At 36.6% G+C, this 20,318-nt stretch overlaps 3 protein-coding genes across 4 annotated transcripts; 2 read left to right on the top strand and 1 right to left on the bottom strand.

Moving 5' to 3' along the window:
• Positions 1 to 380: 380 nt before the first annotated feature.
• On the top strand, positions 381 to 5,502 carry LOC133333720 (mothers against decapentaplegic homolog 4). 2 transcript variants are annotated; one of them, XM_061542007.1, is made up of 9 exons: positions 381 to 640; positions 709 to 974; positions 2,847 to 3,198; positions 3,319 to 3,591; positions 3,717 to 4,355; positions 4,427 to 4,670; positions 4,741 to 4,909; positions 5,070 to 5,196; positions 5,269 to 5,502. In XM_061542007.1, the coding sequence occupies exons 1-9, from the start codon at positions 526 to 528 to the stop codon at positions 5,478 to 5,480; spliced, it is 2,397 nt and encodes a 798-aa protein (XP_061397991.1). In that variant the 5' UTR covers positions 381 to 525; the 3' UTR covers positions 5,481 to 5,502. The 2 variants fall into 2 exon arrangements, with proteins under 2 accessions (XP_061397991.1, XP_061397992.1); XM_061542008.1 differs by lacking the exon at positions 3,319 to 3,591.
• Positions 5,503 to 7,769: 2,267 nt separating this feature from the next.
• LOC133333735 (alpha/beta-tubulin-N-acetyltransferase 9) lies at positions 7,770 to 8,363 on the bottom strand. Its single transcript, XM_061542025.1, has one exon. It carries the CDS (start codon positions 8,361 to 8,363, stop codon positions 7,770 to 7,772), a length of 594 nt encoding a protein of 197 aa, XP_061398009.1.
• A 3,250-nt stretch (positions 8,364 to 11,613) lies between these two features.
• On the top strand, positions 11,614 to 19,031 carry LOC133333738 (microprocessor complex subunit DGCR8). The gene is made up of 6 exons (XM_061542030.1): positions 11,614 to 11,903; positions 16,666 to 16,874; positions 16,952 to 17,094; positions 17,360 to 18,358; positions 18,423 to 18,683; positions 18,744 to 19,031. The coding sequence occupies exons 1-6, from the start codon at positions 11,614 to 11,616 to the stop codon at positions 19,029 to 19,031; spliced, it is 2,190 nt and encodes a 729-aa protein (XP_061398014.1).
• Positions 19,032 to 20,318: the final 1,287 nt, after the last annotated feature.

The following is a 20,318-nucleotide window of genomic DNA, read 5'->3' as shown; positions in this document are numbered from 1 at the left end:
TCAAAGTATAAGTGCGAAAAGAAGAAAGAGCGGCATGCCTTTATTTTGTGTGCGTTCGTGTGTGTATGTGTAAAAAGGTGGGAGTTGTATAGTGGTGTCCCCACCGCAAACAATCATAATAATAATAAAGGAAAGAAAGAAACAAGATAAAATATTAAATAATTTAAACTAATATTTTTATAAATAATAGTAATTAGAACTCCTATAAGGATTTGAAAAACGAGAATAAGAAAGAAAAGAAGCAGATAAGCCGTGTTGCTATTTCTTATTGCTGCATCTATTGGAGATTTGCTGTTGTTGCTGCTGCTCTGCTCTCTGATTTGCATTCGCTCTCTCGTGTGCGTGTGAGTGTGTTTTTGTGTTAACAAACAAACCAAAAACAAGACACAATTATTTTGTAAATTTTGTCGACTCTCCGGTATCAATTTGTGGCCATCGTCGAATTTCGGATATTGTGACGGCGATTTTACAAACGCCGCCGGCAAAGTGGATCCCCGAGGATTAGGACCCCAGGACTATGCCGGCATGGTTGGTTTGCCGGGCAGTGGTGCTGGGGTTGTACAAAATGGTGGCCCTGGTATGGGTGTGCCACCCGTTGGTCCGGGTGCTCATATGTATCCCGGTGTTGGACCACAAGATAGTAAGTTGTATACAAAACAAAACAAGAACAAATTAATATCGAATTTCTTCGTTTGTTTGCCATCATAGTTCGCGATATTGTACAAATGCCTCCACCACCACCCTCCAACGCTCCCACATCGGCTGATGCTTGCCTAAGTATTGTTCATTCGCTGATGTGCCATCGTCAGGGCGGTGAAAGTGAAGGATTTGCCAAACGTGCCATTGAATCATTGGTCAAGAAACTCAAAGAGAAACGTGACGAATTGGATTCATTGATAACCGCCATCACAACCAACGGTGCACATCCCAGTAAATGTGTTACAATACAGCGTACATTGGATGGACGCCTACAGGTGAGTCAACATGTATATGAATTATTTCCGGTTGTTGAAGTTTTATTGATGTTGTTTGATTCTTTTTGTTGTTGTGTTGTGTGTTTAGTTGTTGTTCATTCCTGAGGATTTGTGAATGGGGGTCGCCGTTTGTTTTATCAGAGTGTAAACAATTATCAGTCGATTGTTGTGGTAGTAAACAAGCCCATGTATGAACCGGCGGTCCGGTAGCCGTTTGGTGTTAAACATGTAGCAAACAATTTATACAATTCGTGGAACATTTTCCATATCGAATAAAAACTACTAAAGAAGGTTTCAATAAAAAGTCGCCAAGAAGAGTTCAAGGTCTATTTTACAATGTTCTATGCTGAAGATCGCTCATGATTCAAGGAAAAACTAATTGTAATTTTGTAAAATATAAATTCGTAGGGATTTTTTTTTAATTAATTCGTTCAAAAGTAAAGAAATTTATGTGTCGCAGAAATAAAATGATCACGACGACCTAGGAAACTATGTTAAGTAACTCCTACACACTTCTATGTTGTGGTGGATATAACCTATTAGGGAAGGGTCGTATGACAGATGGATAATTGGTATTCCTATTCCTACCAAATTTTCCGGTATATACCACTCTCTCTTCACTTTAGTGACCTATACATGGGGATAGCGGTGCAGTGTGTTCTGGAGTTAGAGGTTCTTGAAAAAAATATTCCGCCTTTAAACAACTATTCCCAACCATACTAGTATATCATTAACCATCTTTTGAAAGGCAATAAATGTCTGATGCTAGGGCATTTCAATACCCACCACGAATTTTACGGTATTCCGCCCTAGATAGTGACCAAAGGAGCATGGCGATGGTCGAACAAATAGATAGCTTAACGTTTGCACATACCCATAAGCGTAAGAGGAGATTGACACAACTAGGGTCTGACGAAAAGCCATCTCGGACACCACATGGGACAGGAAGGTACTCATGACTACTTACAAAGCTGTAAATAGTACCGTCCTCAATTATGCTGTCCCAGTTTTGACTTCGTTTATCAGCGAACACATAGTGTGTGGTCGTGTGATCATCCATCTGCATCAGGAGGCAAGGATACTGTCAGTGCAGCAGCATAACGTGTTGCTCACCAGACAGTTCCTGCTGGCATGTCATCTGCCCACGCATCCCAACCACCATATAGTGAATCAGAATGCATCCCCTTGACACATCCGGAATGACATCAAGCGATATAGCAACGACATCTAGGAAGTCATTTCATCTGACATCGATGGATTGTCACTGGCTGCATCGCTGTGAACTGTTCACACTCAGACAGTCCAGAAGTCCAGTAACGAGGATAACCCAAATCGTGTCCTTAATTGTGACCAGCGGTCGCCGAATCAGAGTAGTCCCTGCCTAGAAGTACCAGGAACATCTCAACGCAGCTTCGGTCAGGATGGCCAATCATCCTAAAAGCCTCCCAAGCGAAAGTTGCCGGGATCAAAGACGTTTGTTCAACCCAGATCAGACCTTTATCCCATTGATCTGTGCCAGAGTCCAGTAGAACTGTCCAATTTTTGCAGCTCTCATTTTGCAGTTTTGTCCTTCCCATTAATCTTATCACTCCACACATAAACCTATAACCTTCCATAATCTTTCGCAACCTCCAATTATATTCATCATCCTCATTCCAGCATCTGATCCCATTTTCAATCAAACATTTCATTATATCAACAAAAATAAATTGTTAATATAATTGCCCTATTTTGGGGCGGGAAAACGAGAAAGCCAAACTGTCACAACCATTTAAACTTCAACAGCCTTTCTTCCACTAAGATTTCAATAAACTATCGTACTTCCAATGACACATTTTATTATTGATTGATTATGTTTTCTTCCTTTTTTAGGTTGCTGGGCGCAAAGGTTTCCCTCACGTCATCTATGCTAGGATTTGGCGCTGGCCCGATTTACATAAAAACGAATTGAAACATGTCAAATATTGTGCATTCGCTTTTGATCTCAAATGTGATTCGGTCTGTGTGAATCCCTATCATTATGAACGTGTCGTTTCGCCGGGCATTGATTTGTCCGGTCTAAGTTTGCAATCGGGCCCCAGTCGCCTTGTCAAAGATGAATACTCAGCTGGACCGCTGGTGGGTGGTATGGATATTGATGGCAACGATATTGGTACAATACAACATCATCCATCACAAATGGTTGGACCACCAGGCGGTGGTTATGGTTATCCCCAAGGACCGGGTATGTATTATTTAAATTTTTTTATTCTATGAATTTGTTAGCGTGTATTTTATTTTTATTTTTGTTTCGCTTTGTTTTTTTTTTTATTTTTTGATTTCACTTATTTTATTTTGGATTTAGTTAATGATCCCAATCATATGAATGCCGCCGCAATGTATGCCGCTGCTGCAGCAGCCGGTCGTACGATACCAAAAATTGAACCAAATGAGGGAGGTCCACGTAGTTCGTGGATGGTTCCACCACCGCCACGGCTGCAGCCTCCTCAGGCGGCCCAGTTACCCACACAACAACAACAACAGACACAGCAACAAACTGCTGCGGGACCGCAACAAACAGCTACACAACAACAGCAGCAGCATTCAACACAAACGCAACAGCAACAACATTCACTTTGTAAGGGATAATTGTATTTGTTTTGGCCTTTTCCTTTTCTTTTGTAAATTTTCCTTTCCGATTTTATTTTTACACCCAAAAAGAGATTCTAAAAGTGAAATAATTTGTTTCGTTTATTCTTTTAGCTGTTGGTCATGGTATGGGTATGCCAGGCCCAATGAATCCCGGCCCCGTTATGGCACCACCACAACCACAAAATCCTCAAGGCAACGGCCATGTGGTGGGCCAACATCATGGTGCCACAAATTCACCTAATGATCCCACGGGATTAGGTATGCAACAGCCACCACCGCAGGGTCCATCCTCAATGTCGGCTGCAAATGGTGGCCAAGGTGGCCAGGATCCAAGCGGATATTATGGTTCACCCAATACCTCACAAATGCCTAATGTAGCTGATGCTAAATTTAATGCTGCCCTTAATAGTGGTACCGGGCCGGGCGGCGGTGGTGGTGGCGTGGGTGTTGGTAATGTCCAGCAACCGATTAGCCCGCATATGCAACAAAATGGTTTTGTAAATGCCGCAGCGGTGGCGGCGGGGCAAGGAAGTGGCGTTGGCGGCGGTGGCCAAGGTCAACAACATAACTACGCTCAACAGGTGCAAGGTCAAAATGCTCAAAATGCAAATCAACCAAATGCCCCGGGTGGCGGTAATGTTGCAGGCAATACAGCCTCACCGGCTGGTACATGGACCGGGTCATCGACCCTAACCTATACACAGGCAATGCAACCGCCCGATCCAAGGACCCTTATGCCGGGAGGTTATTGTAAGTAGTTTTTGGCAATCACAAGGGAACCAGTTTTAATATTGTTTATTTTTGTTTTGTTTTCAAAATAGGGAACAATATAAATGTAATGCCCCAGCAGGAACCTCCACGCCTACTATCACGTCAACCACCACCTGAATATTGGTGTTCAATAGCCTATTTTGAATTGGATACTCAAGTGGGTGAAACATTTAAGGTGCCGTCGGCCAAACCGAATGTCATCGTCGATGGTTATGTTGATCCATCGGGTGGTAATCGTTTTTGTTTGGGCGCCCTAAGCAATGTTCATCGACAGGAACAGTCAGAGAGAGCTAGGTAAGTGAGTGGTGGTGATATTATTATTTTAATGTTTCCATTAATCCTCTCTCGATTCCGCCCTCATTAGATTACACATCGGCAAAGGTGTTCAATTGGATTTGAGAGGCGAGGGTGATGTTTGGTTACGTTGCCTTAGCGATAATTCTGTGTTTGTACAAAGTTACTATTTAGATCGTGAGGCTGGCCGTACTCCCGGTGATGCTGTACATAAAATTTATCCAGCGGCATGTATTAAGGTGAGCATGAAGAGAAAACGGCTCATGGAAGTTAATGATAAAATAATCAATGGCCATATATAGCAATGTTAATTTGGGTTTTATAAGTTAGGATAATTGTGGAACCCTCAACAAGACTTGTCTAAACTCATATTGTTTTTTTTTTTTTTTTAATTTCCAGGTATTTGATTTGCGTCAATGTCATCAACAAATGCACTCACTAGCCAGTAATGCTCAAGCGGCAGCTGCTGCCCAGGCTGCAGCTGTGGCCGGTCTACCCAGTTCACAACTGGGAGCGCCGCCCCGAAGTAAGTTTTTTCTAATTCAAATCAATTTCAAAGACAATAACAAATCAACTTCTCCTTCCTTAAATTTGTCAGATATTTCTGCGGCCGCTGGTATTGGTGTCGATGATTTGCGGCGCCTTTGTATTTTACGTTTAAGTTTTGTCAAAGGTTGGGGACCTGATTATCCACGACAATCGATCAAAGAGACACCTTGTTGGATAGAGGTGCATTTGCATCGTGCTCTACAATTATTGGATGAAGTTTTGCATACAATGCCCATAGATGGTCCACGTGCGCTAGCCTAGAATATTAAGATAAATTAACAAAGAAGACAGACAGCAGATGAAACAGCAAACAAATTCTATGAAAGAAAACAAGAATGAGAAAATTAAACAAAAACAAAAAAATACAAATGTAATTTTGTTCAATTGTTGTTGAAGTGTAATGCAAGCAAGAAAAGAAATATATATTTATAAGACAAGAACAAGAAGGAGGAGAAAAAAAACAATCAAGTAAACAAAAAAGAACATATATTATAGAAAAAACAACAATCTTAAACTATTTTTTAAATTTGTAATGCTATTATATATATTATATTTTTTATAACAATTGTTTAACTTTAGTTTTATTTTTTATTAATTATTATATATTATGTTTATGTTTTATATTTTATATATACATACTATATAATTCGTATTTTTTTATTTTTTTTTATCAAAAAATAATGCCTTTGATAATTGCTTTAAAAGAAAGTTAAAACTTTGAAAAACAAAACAAACAACCAACAAATAAACCACAAAACAAAAAAACCCTAATCTTTCATAAAAAATTCTAACAAAAAATAAGTATTTTTTAATTTATTTACTTTCATTTGTTTTTTGCTTAGACAAACAAACAAAAGAATAATAGATTTATACATACAACAAAAGAAAAATAAAGAAAATGTTTTTAAATAAAAAATAATTGGATGTTTTATTAGGGTATGGCTGGGCATTAGAATAAATCGTGGAGTAGATACACATTTTTAAGGTACTTTCAAAGTGTGACTAAAAATTATACCAAATCACGGTTTTATAAATGCCGCAGCGGTGGCGGCGGGGCAAGGTCAACTGGTACATGCAACCTCCCGATCCAATTACCATTGTAAGTAATTTTAGGATAAGGAAAGGATTTTTAATATATTAACGATTTTTAAGGTCGTTCCGAAAGTGTGTTTAAATAAAATCACAGGGAGATTAGTTGATTTTGTATTTAAAAATAATTATCGGCTTGAAAAATTAATAAAAATTAAAAGTCAGCTAAACGTATATTTTTGTTGAACAGAACAAAAAACACATATCTTCTTTATATTCGAGATAAACAAAGCGTTCGACTATTGTGCAAAAAAATGTTCAAATGTTCATAATTGCAGTGCAATAAATAGTGTGTATTGCACTGCAATTATTTATTAAAAACCAAGTTTGATGTTTGTTTCCACTAATTAGGAAAGCATTTATTAAAGCGCCATTGACACATTTCAGGCATTTTCTTATGTATGGGGGTGGTCCACATTAGACGCATGATCCGCATTACTCTAAAATGCAGATGACTCTATTAAGATACATTTTCTATTAAAGAATCAGGCTTAGGACCCGGTCGCGTATCAATTACGAATAGTTAAAAGTAGTCCTTATGGCGCTGATTTCCTTAAAATCAATCAGTGATTTCCCTAAAACCATTATAAGGGGTATTGTGAATTGTCTGCTGGGAGGATACACTAGGAATAATAAATTACATCTTCTTTGGGGGAAACACTCCTAGAACCATAAACATTTTTGATATGAATCGGACCTGTATTTGAGGACCAACTCTGAAATTATCTGCAAAATATTTTTTACCCAGTAATAACCCGTAATGAAGAATTGAACCTTCAATATATCTAAAATGGAGCCCGACATATATTTGGGGCTATGCAAATATGTTTTTCACCCTCTATAGTATTCTGGATTGATATATTAAACCATTCCGATTCGTAAATGTGGCTATAACTCTCAACATTTTGAAATATACCGCTATTACTATACCAATCAATTAAACTTTCCAGATTTAAAAATGTGGCAATAACTCCCAAAATTTTTAAATATACCAAAACGTGGAAGGCATTCTGTCCTCCACCGTCTGGAGGTTTGTAAAATATAAGAAAAGGCAAAAAAGGTCAGTATGTAAGTTATATCGCAGTTTCAACAGACATTTGGGCATTTCATTCTGATGTAAAATATAAATATATCATGGGAACTTTGACGTAAAAACGGAACAATATTATATTGAACCAGTAGAGCTCCTGATTGCATAGTTTAAACATTCGATTGAATTCGAATTTGGTCGCTATTAGCGATTTCAAATAAAGGGCAGAACTTTTAGATGCCCTCGTAATTATATATAAGTCGTTATCAAAAATGTTGAAGATATAATCATAAATTTAAAAACCAATAATTTTTCCTTTAAGAAAAATAAAAAATATATAATTTTATTTGTGTATAAAAATTTCTATTCTATACAACTAATATTTTTTAATATAGGTACTAAAAATATATTTCTATATGTACTAGGTATATTCAATAATTTTCTACTTGCAAATGAACTTGTTGATCCAGCCAATTCGTCCATTCCTCATTGACCTTCCTTTCATAGGTTATTTCACGAAACACTTCGACACGTTTTATTTCATGGAATTGCATTTTCTTAAACATCCGTTGTGACTTCTCGTTATCCATGCCGATTTTTGCTTCAAATTTATTCACACCCAGCTCACGTTGTCCATACTTCATCATTAATAACATAGCTTCCCAACCGTAACCTTTACCACGAGCATTTGATTCGGCAATCATTATTTCTGCTTCGGCTATCTTTTCATTGGTATCGGGATCATAAGATAAAAACAGATTGGTATCACCAACAAGGGCTGTGATTTCATCATTACTCTGTTCATAGGTACTACGGCACAATATCAAGAAAGTACATTTATCTTCATCTTCACGCCAACTTCTTTGCATAGCGTATTCTTCGTCAAGCGATAACGGTTCGGAGGCGGTCAGCTCTTGCAGTTCCTCGGATTGCATCCATCTATGGTATTTGGGTACATGTTTAGCTTCATATGGCACAAGTATAACATGCTGTCCAACAATTTTGATGTGTTCGTTGATTTTCATGGTGTGTGTGTGTGGGAGAGAGATTGGAGGGACACCAGCAGGTCTTCTTCTAGAGTATATTTTGGGAGCGTTTGAACTATTAAATGTCGTCTATAAAGCCTTCCTTCAACTTGTCCATAAAGTTTCCCTACAGCTCATCCGTAGTCTCACCATCAGCTGTTCTTTAGAATTCATTTGACAAACGCCAAACATTTTCCGTTGTCATGTAAGATACACCCAAACAGCTGATCACATTCCTTTATGATTACATTTCGATTACTTTTATGTGTTGGGTTTTGTGATTATAAACCAAGTATTTATGACGAAAATCAATCTTGAAAGTCGACTTTGAGATTTCTTCAAAGATCAAGAGTCGACTTCGATAAAATAAGTTCGATTAATTGATTAGTCGAAAGTCAATTGGCATATCAATTGGCATATTTACTAGATTTGCGTTCCCGAACTTTTCAAATTATTTTGTACTCTGAGACTTGAAATGTTTCCCTTTTACTAGCTTTACTATTAAACCATGGTATAATAATAGAAGGTAACAGCAAGTGTTGTTGTACAAAAAACGATACAACAACCACATGGAAATTTGTTGTTGTAAGTTCTACTAGTGTCAACTCATTTGACAGAAAAATGTAAACAAACAAACAAATTATAATCAATTTATTTTTATTTTGAAAATGAAATATCTTCGAATCCTCAAAATAAAATTTGAAAAACATGAATGAAAATCTATCAAATTTATATTTCTATCGCTTCCACATCTTTCCTATAATTGAGCCATTGCCATATATATGTGTAACACATATGAAAATGCAGGGAATAGCGAGTTGTTCCTTGAAGAAAGATTTGCTTCCTCAAACTTTCCCAGCAGGCAGATTGAGTAAGTTGAATACGGGAGCACATTTAATAAAGAACAATTACAAATTGTATGCGTTCCCAATTTTCCTGTTGGGTGATTTTTAAAAACATAATTTGTCAAATTCATATTGACACTAGTATTACGTTGGAATCAAATCAGCTGGGACTTGCTGTTACCTTTTATAATTGTACCATGCTATTAAACAAGTGAAAAAGCGTTAAGTTCGGCCGGGCCGAACTTTGGATACCCTCCACCACAGGTATACTGACAGGTATTTGAAATGAAAAAGTGGACCGATATTTATAATTTTAAATATAGATATTTGGTACCCAATATGAACCCACTGTACCAAATTTCAGCGAATTAGGTTGAAAATCGCGCTTAAGAACCTCAAAATACCGAAAATTTGGGGTGCCCTTATATGGGGGCTACCAGAAAAAGTGGGCCGATATTTATAATTTTTAGTAGAGATATTTGGTACGCAATATGAACCCAATGTACAAAATTGCAGCGAATTCGGTTGAAAAGCGCGCTCAAGAACCCCAAAATACCGAAATTGGGGGGTACCCTTATATGGGGGATATCCGAAAAAATTGACCTATATTTAATTTTTTTTTGTGGAGAGATTTGGTACCTGCTAAGAACTCAAAATACTAAATTACAGCCAATTCGGTGAAAAATACGATAAAAACCCAAAAAATACTGAAAATTAGGAGGTACCGTTATATGGGGGCTACAAGAAAAAGTGGACCTATATTTATAATTTTTTGTGGATACATTTACTACAAATTCGCTTGAAAAACGCGCTCAAGAACCCCAAAATACCGAAAATTGGGGGTACCCTTATATGGGAGCTATGCCTAAACGTGGACCGATATATCCCATCTTCGAACTTGACCTGCCTGCAGACAAAAGACAACCCTATGCAAAATTTCAGCACCCTATCTCAATTCCTTCAGAAGATAGCGTGATTACAACAGACGGACGGACATGGCTAGATCGTCTTAGAATTTTACCCTGATCAAGAATATATATACTTTATAGGGTCGGAAATGAATATTTCGATGAGTTACAAACGGAATGACAAAATTAATATACCCTCCATACTATGGTGGAGGGTATAAAAAGTACTGGAACAGACCATTTGTTGGCGAAGGTTTGCGTACGACGTCGCTTGAGTCTTGGCAGAACGACGATTAACAAGCGAATTTTATGAAGGCTGGAGTCTTGGAGGCTTCCCACTGTTCTTTTGAATCTCTCTCTCTCTCTTGTATTATTTTTTTTTTTCGTTTTTCCATATATAGTTCCTTTGCTCCATATAGTTCCTTTGATCCATATAGTACCTTTGCTCCATATAATTCCTTTAGTTCATACAATTTCTTTGCTCCATATAGTTCCGACTCCTACATAGTTCTTTTGAATCTCTCTCTTTCATCATTCTTTTTTTCGTTTTTCCATATATAGTTCCTTTGCTCCATATAGTTCCTTTGCTCTTTATATAATATAATAAATATTTTAAACATGTTCCTATGCTCCAAATATATCCTTTTAAACTTATTATAAATAAATGATGTTAACACATATAGTTCCTTTGCTCTTTATATATATAGTTCCTTTGCTCCATACAGTTCCTTTGCTTCAAATAGTTCAAAAAAGGAACTGGATCAGAGAAAGGAATTATATTAATTAAAGAACTGGAACTAGTTCCGTTCGTTCCTTTCTCGGAATAGTTCCAATGAACTAGTACAACATTCAGAGGCATTTTGTGTATTGTTTTTTCTCCTCTCGGAATTAACAAAAATATTTAAACAAAAATAAACAATTTGGAGCTGCTGCTAAAGTAAACAAATTTTGAGAAGTACTTTTGCAATAGGTTTTATGTCAATTTGTATGTAATAAATTATAATATGATATGAGCAAAAACCATTGTGAAAGTGGCTTCCGTGAGATTAATGGGACGACACACGATCGATTCACACATCGCAAGCACCAGCATAGGGCGTTGACAAAGAAAAGAAACGAAAAAAAATATAGACTGGAAAAGAACCATAGTGGATCATAAATAATAATATAAATAATGTTATTGTTGTTATTTTTGACAAAGCAAACAAAAAATATAAAAACAGAATGTTCTTCCTCCCTTTTGGGGCACTCGCACATAATCAATTTGATTTTATCCAATTTATATGCTTTCCAATGGTAAAGCATTTTGCTCGACATAAAATAATGTTGGATTTAATCATAATTGGCTATTAAAACGAGTCATGCCCAATGTCTACGAGTATAGCTAACTATATTTTGTTGTATTGCATTTGTTTTTTGTATATATAGTATAGTTGTTATATGATATTGTAAAATATAAAACAAAAAAATATTTAAGAACTTACAAGCGTACATAAAATGGAAAATGACGATGGTGTTAACAAAAAATTGGATTTATCTGGTTCGGATCATGAAAGTGGACCAGATTGTAAGAAAGCCAAGTTAGCGGATAACGAATCTCAGTCGTCGTCATCTGTGGACGATCATGCCAAAGCCATGAAAGTTGCGGGTTTCTCATTGAGCGCCATTGAAGAGATGCGTAATCGTGCCGAAGAGGATAGCAATAGCCAGACATTGGATCAACAGTTACGACATTTTCAGGTCTTAGATGAAGTCGGCTCGAATTCCGAAGATGATGAAGAGGGTAAGTTGGAATTTTGTAAATGAACTAGAAAAAAAAAATAATTTTTAATGGATTTTTCTTTAAGTTATTATATGAGGAAGCTTAAGTTAGGTTTAAGGTCCTGTCACCAAGCACATTGAATTTTGTAGCCATATTTGCCCTTATAACAAATGGTCCGTTCCCGTACTGCAAGAATCTACTACTTTTTACTACGATAACGAATTTTTCTTTATGATATCGAAGAAAATAGTAAAATCGAGTAGATTCTTGCAGTACTGGAACAGACCAAAAGAGTTTATGTTTTTCCTGAAAAAGTTCATACTTTCAGATATATAAAACTCCAAAGTTTCGTTGCGACTCCTTGCATTTATTAAATCTATAAATGTCCTGATAATGAATACAGAGGAAGAAGATTCCAATGTTCACTATAGTTTCACTTAAAATACGTATCTGTCGCCTAACCGGCGTTGACATCATCAGTCCATAGGAAAAAGACTTAACACCCATAAAACAGACCAAATAATTGAAAATCAAAGATTTCAAAATATAAAAATAATGTCTGACATACTTTAATAAAAAATGGAAACAATACAAGAGGCTCCCCGGAATGTATGCACTTCCATAAGAAAAAAATGTCCTAGCCCTAATAGGGCAATATTTGGTAAAATTGTTTTGAATCTGGGAAAAAATTTTTGCGTTTATATTTTATGAAGATACTGGGCTCCAAAACCTTAACGTTTACACATTTTTTTAACTCCTTCCCTGAAATTAAAGAGTAAGGGGAACCCCACCCATTCTCGATTTTAATTTTTCAAGATTTTCAATGGGCTGGTAAATCAATACCAATGCTTGTTAAGGTTTGTAACTTTGCACATATATATTTGAAGATTTAAAAGAGAAGAAAAATAATTTACAAAAAAAATTTGTAAATGTTTTGTTGTTGTTTTTTGTAATTAAAGAGAAGCCCTTATTTTTGATGGCGGGCATGATAACTCCTCACTGGAACATCGAACATCTCGTATGAACTAGGATTATTGACATCGCTCTAAAATTAACAAAATGGCGGATCTTTGAAAAAATATTTTTGGAAAATCGCCGATTTTTGACCAAAAACCAAGTTAAAAAATAAGGAAGATCTTCTTCGATTGGCTTTATCCTAGTTCATACGATAGCTATACACTCACAGAGAAACGTGTAAAAAAAGTGGAATCGATTGGGTTATTAGTTTTTGAGTTATCGTGCCCGCCATTCGCAAAAGAGAAAAACGCTATCAAAATTTGAGGAGCCCTTTAACCGTCACTTGATGCTGACACAATAAATCGGCTATATTTTCAAGAGTTCTAGAGATTTTCATCTGAAATTTTGTAGGGACATTCTTGAATTAGTGTAGATTCGAATTAAATAAAAAAAAAATTGACCCCGAGAATGGTGGGGGTCCCCTTAAGTGATTGACTGTCTTAATGATTAATCAACGCCAAAACGAAACGATTTAAGGTAGAATCTAACGGACGTCCTTCTCAGATGCCATAAGGAATCCTGTCCGCTTACATATCCTGGGAAAAAAATCTTAGCCATTATGCTGGAACAGGGAACTTGGTGAGCACAGGAAAGCGACCACATGACTGTACAACAGGGTGCATAAATCAAAACTCGATATTGACTGGAACTCCTACAGAGCTAGTTTCAACAAATACAACAGTGAGATCAAGCGTGTAAAGAAAAAGTCTTGGAAAAATTTCTGTGAGTCGATAGAAGGAGTCAACGACGCTTCGAAACCTAGAAGATTACTATCCAAGGATCCGAAATCTATAGGGAGTATCAAGAAACAGGATGGAGCGAGGTGGGTTGCAAAGAGGTGGATACCATCGACGGTGAATGTAATGACACTCAGCCTCTCATTGGCAAGATGGTTAACATAAATAAGATACGCTGGACAGTCAATACATTAAAACCGTATAAATAGCAGGACCAGATGGAATCACACCTTATCCTTGAGTGGATATAGAACGAGGTAAAGCCACTCTGCACCAAAGGACTATAGACCCAATTAGTTTATCATCCTTTCTCCTCAAGACTCTCGAAAGACTGATCGACCTGGAGATTAGGAGTCGTATAGACACCACCTCTCTTAGCAACTCACAACACGCATACATAAAGGCAAAGTCTGTAGAATCTGCACTGCAAGAGGTGGTAGGTTACATTTCGACCAGTATGACAAATTCAAACTTTACGCTGGTCGCCTTCCTAGATATAGAGGGAGCCTTTAACAACTTTAAACTTGAATCCGTAAACAAGTCACTTAAAAAAGTTGGTATTGGTAATTAATAACATAATGATGGAATTGGACGGGATAGGTATTAAAATTGTAGCTTATGCGGACGAAGTTGGACCTTTGGACATGGTTGTATCTTGAATGAACCATGTATGACATTGGATCAACGCGTAAAACTATGCGACTATATTTGATACAACAATATATGATGGCTCTTAAAGCCATAAGAATTTTGTATTTAAATAAAATTAGAAGGGTTAGTCAGGTCGTCCCACATTCTTGGATATAACCACCAATAAACAGGATCCGTTTTGATACATGCTGTTAGGTAACGAACCATAGCTCCAGAGATATGGAGCAACGCAGTTGATTGCAGACTTCACATAAGTATCGGTTCTAAATTAAAAAAAAATGTTCTAGGTCGAGGATGTCCAATGTCCATAACGGGTTATGTGACTCTTTCCTAGATGCCATTCTGAGATTTTGGACTAACATTTTCTTCTTTAAAGTTTTTTCCCATTAAAGAATAAAATGCTACCAAGTACAAAATGGTTCTAGAACCAATCCTTACTCGAAATAGAACCACTTTTCGATTCCAAAAATGGTTCTATATCGAGTATGTTTGCCAAACTAAGTTTTACCCGCTTTTATATAAGCGTGTTGGTGTTCAACAGGAGGGAAAGTGGACTAATCACTATGTAGTTATTTTGGTAATTCCAGCCTTTTAAATAAAGTCCACATTAACTCTTTTATAAAACAATCGAATTGTGCCAAATTGTATTCCACCTGTCAGAATAACATTGATTAATATCTTAGAACCTACACTCGCAATTCACCACTGTACCTGTTGTCATTCATTCATTCGCTCCTTCCTTTCAGTTTACTTTGTTTTATCGCAATCACAAATCAAAAGAAAATCAAATCTAACATTTTTTTGTGTCTTATCACAAAATCAACAAATTCTTCAACGTTAAATACTTCTCCCTCTCTCTTTCTCTATCCCGATACTATCATTGCGATAAAGAAGATAAGAAATTTCCGTCTGTAGTAAAGAAGCTGTATAGCGGTAGCTGAACTGCTGCTCCAGTTATACAAATGAATTTGTACACTACGGAACGTGAAAATTAACTAAAAAATACGAAAAATGTAGTGGCGAAGGAACGTCGACGAAATAAAGTTTTAATTCAGAAATCTCTCTAAAAGACATGACAGCACATACACATTTTTATTAGAACATGATATTTTATCCATAACAATTTAATTGAATATCGAACCTGTCCATAACATAAGAAATCTCTAAATAATAATAAAAAACAAATCACAAAATGCGTATGATACCCATTTTGCGTATGGATGTCATTGAATCAGGTGAACATACTAAATATTCGGATTTACTAATATTCGGATTAACTTGTTCTCGTTATATACATATATAACTATGTCTTTTGACAAATTGGCAGAAATTATTTAGGGAAATTTAGATTATTAAAAGGGAGGTCTGATTTAATGCCAGAAAAACGCTAGTTCCCAGAGAAATTGAAAATTTTGATAAATCACTCGACTATCAATTAACATTTCTATAGAATAGACAACTACCCAAATGACCCGAAACGCCGTACCGTGGAAAAGCTAATTTGTAAGATTTAAGGAGGTTACAAGAACTGCTTCAGATCCCCGTGCAGCTGAGCTAAAAATAACTATGGTGCAATCGTCTTAATTCCTATCGGTCACCAATTGTTGGCTCGATACAAACGACACGTTACATCTATTCAATTGCCGACGCTGGGCTGGGGCTTCTTCATCCATTCTCACAAGATGACCTAGCTAATGTAGTCGCTGCAGTTAAATACGTCTAACAATGTCGATGTCCGAGAATAGCTGGTACAACTCATGGTTCATTCGACGGCGATATTCACCGTCAACGCAGATCGGCCCATAGATCTTCCGAAAATTTTTTCTCTCAAACACTCCAAGAGCTGCCTCATCTGCTTGCGCAAGTACCCATGCTTCAGATCCATATAACAGAACGGGTAGTATCAGCATCTTGTAGAGTGTGAGTTTGGTCTGGCGTGAGTTGGTCTTGCTTTTGAGTTGTTTGCTCAGACCATAGTAGCATATGGCGGTACCAAGGTTTATAAAATCGTTGACTACCTCGAAGCTGTAGTTCTCAAGTTCCACAGTTGGTCCGAGATAAACCTGGACTTCACCATGTTAAAGCCAATCAGAGCCATTGCTTGGTATCTATCATCCCCTTTGGGTATTTAAAAATTGCTTCTCATCATCATTGAACATTTATTTACCATGTATTTACAAAATATACAGATATCAGATGTCAGACTCTGAAAATTTTCGTGAAAGAAGTTTTAGTCTCAAGCTTAAGGTGGAGAAAGGATTTACTCATTCCGCCTTTTTCTAAAACTAACTATTCTTTCAAGAAAAAAATATCCGTACATTAAACCTTCGAAATAAAATCAATTCAATATAAAACTTAACCCAAACATTTAGACAATGGCAGTGAAAACGGTGATGGCGGCGGCGGTGGTGTGCTGCGCAGCGGCAGCAACAATCAACAAAATGGCGATGAAGATGATGGCGGTGATGAATCTTCCGATTTGGATTTGGACGATGAGGAAATTGAACATTTGCTAGATGAAAATTTACCCGACGATTTAAAGGGTTCCAAGAAGCCAAAATATGAGGAACGTTTTAAGACCGTGTTGGAGGGTAAGTCCAGAAATTCAATTTTTTTTGAATTATTAAAAAAAATTATTCATTATCCTTTTTTTCACATGTGTTTGAAGAAAAACGTCACAATCATTTCGAAGTATTACCAGAAGGCTGGGTACAGGTCACGCACAACAGTGGCATGCCATTATATTTGCACAAAAAGACACGAGTTGTTTCAACAACAAGACCGTATTTTTTGGGAACCGGTAGTGCAAGGGTAAGGTATATTTATTTAGAGCTTAATTTAAGATTAAATAACAAATTTAATGTAGACAAAAATTAAATTAAATGATGGCAGAAAAAATAGCTTCCGTTGGTACTTTAAAATAAATTCTTAAAAAAAGTTACGCTTTGGTAGGCCCTTAGAAAAATATTCTTGCCTAGAATGTACCTTGAAAAAAATATCCTACAAACAGTTTAATGTTGTCTTCATAATTTTCTTCTTCTCTTGATTTGCTTAATTTTCCTTCTTCTTTTTTCAGAAACATGCAATACCGGTTGGTTCAATACCCTGCCTAAATTATCGACGAGCCTTGGCCGAAGAGGCTGAAGCTGAACTGAGAAAATCTACCGAAGAAACTGCCAAAACTGATGAAGGAAATGGCAATAGCGAGGCTGCCGTATCCTCATCAACAGTTACAAATAGCAAATGTCCATTTGGCTTTTCAGCCACATCAAGCACAGAGGAAAATAATGTTACAACTTCATCCTCTGCTGCAACAACAACAGCCATAGGTACCGATGGCAATAGTGGCGAACTACAAAATGGCATTCAAGAAAATTCCAATGATGTAGAAATGACTGAAGCTGCCACGACAGATTCTGCTGCAACAACCACAACACCAGCCAATGATACTGAAGGCGGCAAATCTTCCGATGTGGATAAAGAAAAATTACGCAGCCTTGTGCCGGCTGCCAAAATTGTCACCGTCAATGAGAATATCCAAAAAGAATCTCTTACCCCTGAACAATTCAATGAATATTGTCAGAAACTTTTCAAGTTTCGTGTTATACGAGTGTTACGTTTTCGTTCGTGGAATGCTCGGCGTAAATTTACCAAAAATCGTAAAAATCTGAAGAATATACAAAGACCAACACTGCCGGATGGTACAAAGCTGATTAAGTTTCCCGTACTGGTGCCGGGTGATGGTAAATCAAATCCTCGGGCTCGACGCGAATGGATTATGAATCCCAGTGGAAAAAGTTATGTTTGTATTCTGCACGAATATGTACAGCATGCCCTGAAGAAACAGCCCACATATGAGTTTAAGGAATTGGAAAATGCTGCCACACCCTATGCGGCCACGGTGTCGATAAATGATTTGAAATATGGCACTGGTTATGGTACCAGCAAGCGACAAGCCAAATCGGAAGCGGCCAGAGAGACATTGGAAATTCTCATACCCGAAATGAAGGATAAAATAACGGGAGTGAAACAGGATAAAAGTGCCGTGGCAAGGAGTAATCAAAAAGATTTATCGGTGAGTTGGGTAACGAAATTAACTTTATTATGAGTTTTTCTAATACCGCAGTTTTTCTTTTCAGGTCTTTGATGATATACGAATAGAAGATCCTCGTGTTACGGAATTTTGTAATAAGACCACAGAGCCAACACCACATGCCATACTGCTGACATGTTTGCAACGAAACTATGGCCTCGGCGAGGATGTACAAATCAATTATGAAATCAATCGGACGCATAGTAAAAAGAATGAGTTCACCATGACGGTGGGTAAGCACACAGCCAAAGTATTGTGTAAAAATAAGCGGGAGGGTAAACAGCTGGCCTCACAGGCTATTCTGCAAGTAAGTTAAACGAGTCACCTCATCAAATAAAATATTAATTAAAAATGTCCAACCTTTTAGATACTCCATCCCCATATTAAAACTTGGGGTTCGTTGCTACGTCTCTATGGCAATAATTCCATAAAAACCTTCAAGGAAAAGAAACAAGAGGAACAAGAAATCACTGTTCTACAAAGTAAGGCTGCCATTAATCAACCCAATTATGCCATTTTGGATAAATTGCGCATGGAAATGCTGAAATTATCCGAAAAAAATAAATCTGTACAGAGTAAAGGTCTCTTTATACCACCTAGTGATGTTGATTTACCCTCTTCGTCGGGTTCAAATTTAAATAATGTTGAACTATAGATGAGCTAAGAAAAAAATTCTATGACACTTGCGCTTATGCAATAAACAAACACTCCTCCTCTATATTGATTTTTATATTAAATCATCATGTACTTATAGACACCATTATGCTTTTAAACTATTATTGTTCTGTATTGATTTTTATATCAAATCATCATGTATTTATAGACACCATTATGCTTTTAAACTATTATGGTGTTTAATTTTTTTTTCTTCTTTAGTTATAAAAATTTGATATTGTAGACAAATAAAAGAAACATTTGAAAGAAACAAACAAATATATAATGGAAAATATCATGTTGAAGGTTATTATAAAGGTGAACTTATATATTGCAAAACATCGATCATTAAGCTCGACTCGAATGAAAAAAAAACTTACTTAAACATTAAAATTATTCCAGCTGAGCATGACTAGAATTCCAACCTAGGTTTCCAGAGCAACTCAAATATTGCTAGACCACTTATCGTTCAGAATCATCAATACACTTTCGTATGGTGTGCAAAAGCATGTATATACCAAGGAAGCAATTGTAGGTGTGTGAGTTAATTATCCATCGCTACAACAAAAATTAGTTTTTAAATATGTTAAAGGACCTTTAGAGGTTAAAAAATGTATGTATATTTTTTTTAAACTAAAATTAACGTTTTTAATTGAAGGACCAATGAGAACGCGAGTCTTTTAAAAAATATTTATTTAGAGGGTAACAGATGCTGTTTGTACCGGTTCATGAGATGTGTTCACTCTTCAAAAAATATTTTTACGTGACCAGGAGAAACGTAAATTCTTTAAAAATAATTTTTAGGAGCCAAGAGAATATATTATTTACTGGGCTACGGAAGCATAGATTCTTTTTACGGGACCAAGGCAAGTGTAGATTCTTGAAATGAAAATTGTTTACGGGACCAGGAGAAGAATAGATTATTCAAAGAATATTATTAAGGGCCAAGAGAAGCGTATATTCCACAAATAATATTTTATGCGAGCACGGAGAACCGTATATTTTTCAAAGAATATTTTTTTCGGGTCCAGGAGAAGCTTGGATTGTGAAAATAATATTTTTACGGGTTCAGATAAAGCGTGGATTCTTGAAATAATATTTTGTACTGGTCAAGAGATGCCTACATTCTTCAAAAAATTTTTTATGCGGGTCCAGGAGAAGCGTATATTCTAAAGAGGAGTTTAACGGGGATAGAAAAAGCAAATGTTCTCCAAAAAACATGTTTAAAGGCCAAGAGAAGCATCGAATTTTCAAAGAAAATTTTTTACGGGTCCAGGGGAAGCGCAGA

This window comes from Musca vetustissima, unplaced genomic scaffold (assembly GCF_032173495.1).
Source record: "Musca vetustissima isolate MV318-11 ecotype Yass unplaced genomic scaffold, APGP_CSIRO_Mvet_v1 utg2483, whole genome shotgun sequence".
Taxonomy (NCBI): domain Eukaryota; kingdom Metazoa; phylum Arthropoda; class Insecta; order Diptera; family Muscidae; genus Musca; species Musca vetustissima.
This window is presented reverse-complemented; position numbering and strand designations above follow the sequence as displayed.